This window comes from Fulmarus glacialis, unplaced genomic scaffold, assembly GCF_000690835.1.
Source record: "Fulmarus glacialis isolate BGI_N327 unplaced genomic scaffold, ASM69083v1 scaffold24651, whole genome shotgun sequence".
Classification (NCBI taxonomy): Eukaryota; Metazoa; Chordata; class Aves; order Procellariiformes; family Procellariidae; genus Fulmarus; species Fulmarus glacialis.
The window spans coordinates 14592-17389 of record NW_009191222.1 but is presented as its reverse complement, the minus strand read 5'-3'; the positions used below and the strand labels follow the sequence as shown (position 1 = coordinate 17389).

The following is a 2798-nucleotide window of genomic DNA, read 5'->3' as shown; positions in this document are numbered from 1 at the left end:
GGGGTGCCCTCATCAGCGGTATAGCGAGTGCCCGCGGGGCTCTGCGGCATCCCCCGGGCACCTCTGCCGGCTTCCACCCCTCCGCCTCGGGCCCCACTGTGCAGCGGGGCAGGGGGATGCGCTGCCCTTTGCAGGCACCATGCGGTTTGTGGGAGGCCGGGGTTAGGTGCTGTGAAATTGGGAGTATGTGCTCATGCTCAGCAGCCCTTATACGCCTGACATCGGGAGTCTCCGTGTGCACCTTAAAAACCAGCGAGGTGTTTCTGGCTTATGTCTTCCAGAGTCATGAAGAAGATGACAGGAAGGTAAGGAGGAGAGAAAAAAACCGAGTTGCTGCCCAGAGGAGCCGGAAGAAGCAAACTCAGAAAGCAGATAAACTTCACGAGGTGAATGGGTACTTGATGTTTTGCAGGCACAGCTTGGGTACCGAGCGCAGGACTTTACGATAAATGGGACTTGTTAAGCAGGCGTGGGCCTGTCTTCATGCTAATCCAGCTCAGAGAGCTGTGGGTGTGAGGCAGACACAGGCGTGCTGCGGGGTGCCTGGTCGGGAACTCCTGGACACTGATGCTCACATCGGACAGTGCAGCTCTGCCATCAGTGCCACTGCCAGGGAGAGAGAGACGTGGTCCTGCCCTCGCCTCACCCTCCCTCTTTTGCTATTCTCGTGACCACCCAGTGAACTGGATCACAGGGCTCCTCTGGGCTAAAACAAACCCATTTTCTACTGGGTTAGTACTAAGCTTGTCACGTTCACTACGGCAGTGGATGAATGCTTGCTGCCTTACGAGGGAGAGGGCGATGGAGGAGGAGGGGACCATGCTGCTTAGTGGCAGTGCTGGTTTAAGTCAATTCTAAAACTATGGTGTGAGACAGAAATACCCAGTTGAAAAGGCTTCTTAGGAACTTCAAAACCTCCAAGCGTGAGAGCTCGGTTCAGTTAGCTGTTATACTTGTATGCTCTGGTAAATAACAGTGGGTGTTTCCAAAAAACCATGAAAGTAACTGATTCTTCCAGAAACTCTTAATACTTCTCATATATCACAATGTGGTGTAGTTTTCTCATGTCCCCAGTGCAAACGCTGGAGGACAGGAATCCCCTTTCTCTGGTTTTGGATGTTACCTCACAAAACAGTGCTTTTGTTGTAGCCAGGGCTCTTGGGGTAAGTGTTAGTTCTGCTGCTGCGATTGTGGCTGAGTCAGTTGTTCAGCTCTGGAGGTTCAGCACAGGCTCTTCTCTTTCTCAGTGTGGAAGGATCTGCCAACAGTCAGCAGAGGCCAAGAGGGGCAGTGTGGGGAGTTTTGGGTTTGGTTTTTCCCAGATCTCCTCTGAGTCAGCGCCTGAGAAAGCCAGGTGCAGGGTACTTCTGGAAAGGGGTAACCCCTGGCTTTTGTGGAATCATTTCTGGGCCCTGAGCCGTCCTGCAGCCTCTCTGATGTTCCTCCTGGACTTGAGGATCTTCCTCGTCCTGGGAATCTTCATTCTTGGGCATGCAGGTTTTCCCAGGTGCAGGCAGATCTGGTTGAATAGACATTAACTCTTAGCAAAAACAATTTTATAGTCTCGTCCCTGAAAATGGGACAGAGCAATGGGAGAGTAACACTTACTCCAAAACCCAACCCTATGGGGCTTGGGGCAACAGGAGGTGAGCAGAGCCAGAGTCAGGGATGGACAACTTGGCTGGAATTTGGCTACAATGTGTTAGGAGGACCGTGCCTGTTTTACTCTGTGGGTGAGAGGTGGTGGGTGGTGGAAGGGTGTGAGGGAGGGCAAGGGAATCCAAACTTCCGCAGCAAAGGGCAGCAGAGGCAGTGCCAGGCTGCCCAGAGGAGCATTGCATGAGAGGCTCTCCTGGCTGCCTGATAAACAGGCCTTTTAAGGCATGTGTAGGCTTTGAAGTTTGCTCTGAAGCTTTCCCAGGGAGGTGAGATTGAGTGGGTGAGTGTTGAGCCCTAGGCCAGCAGCGAGGTGCAGACACCTGCAGGTTTTCCGTGGGCTGGCTCTGAACCTCTAGCTCTCTTCTCTTTGGGAGGAGAAGTCTTGACAGCAGGAACACTTGAAACATGCAGTTATCAAAAAATGTGACACGCGAGTCTCGCATCCGTCACAGATGCATGCTGCAGAGCATCTCAAAACTCCCCTGCAGTTAATAGCAGCTTATTCTTTGCCAGAGAAGCCTTGGCTCAAAAGCAGCCTGGGTCAGGGATAACAAAGGCAGTGGTCGGGCCTTCTGGTGACAAAGTGGGGCTGGGAACAAGCTGGCATGATGCTCCCCTCCTCCTGTTCTTGAGTTCCCGGGCATCTGAGCAGGTGGCTACAAGCCCCAGCCGCGCTGGAGGAGAATGGCTGGCACCGGGCGCGTTGTGCTAGGTGTGCATCTCCGGCAGCACCTGGGTAAATGGCCTTGCCCTGCACTGGTCCTGGGCACGGGCTGCCCCTTGCCCAATGGCAATGCCAGGCACCAGGTTTTCCCGGCACCTACCTGCACTCGGTGCTTTCATTTTCTCTGCTCTGACAGTGCAGAGCTGCAGCCCTTCCCAGCAGAGGCAGTTCAGGGCTGGAAGAGGCCACCACGGGGATGCAGCCACCCATATCTCTGCGGCCTTTCCCACCAGAGGCGGTTCAGGGCTGGAAGAGGCCACCACGGGGATGCAGCCACCCATATCTGCAGCCCTGGGCTGCTGGGGACCCCCAAGGGCCAGCAGCACCTCCTGGTCTTCAAGGCCACAAAAGGAATCGCAGCATGGTCAGGGCACAGGTCATAAAGCACTTGCCCTGTTGCAGCACCCAGGCTGCG

At 54.7% G+C, this 2798-nt stretch overlaps 1 protein-coding gene across 1 annotated transcript in view; it reads left to right on the top strand.

The window, feature by feature from the left end:
- The first annotated feature begins 185 nt into the window (after positions 1-185).
- Positions 186-2798, top strand: part of LOC104083208 (basic leucine zipper transcriptional factor ATF-like 3) — a 3353-nt gene continuing 740 nt past the window's right edge. The window contains exon 1 of the mRNA XM_009586617.1: positions 186-386. Coding sequence (XP_009584912.1) covers positions 186-386 — 201 coding nt within the window. The remainder of the gene's footprint in view (positions 387-2798) is intronic.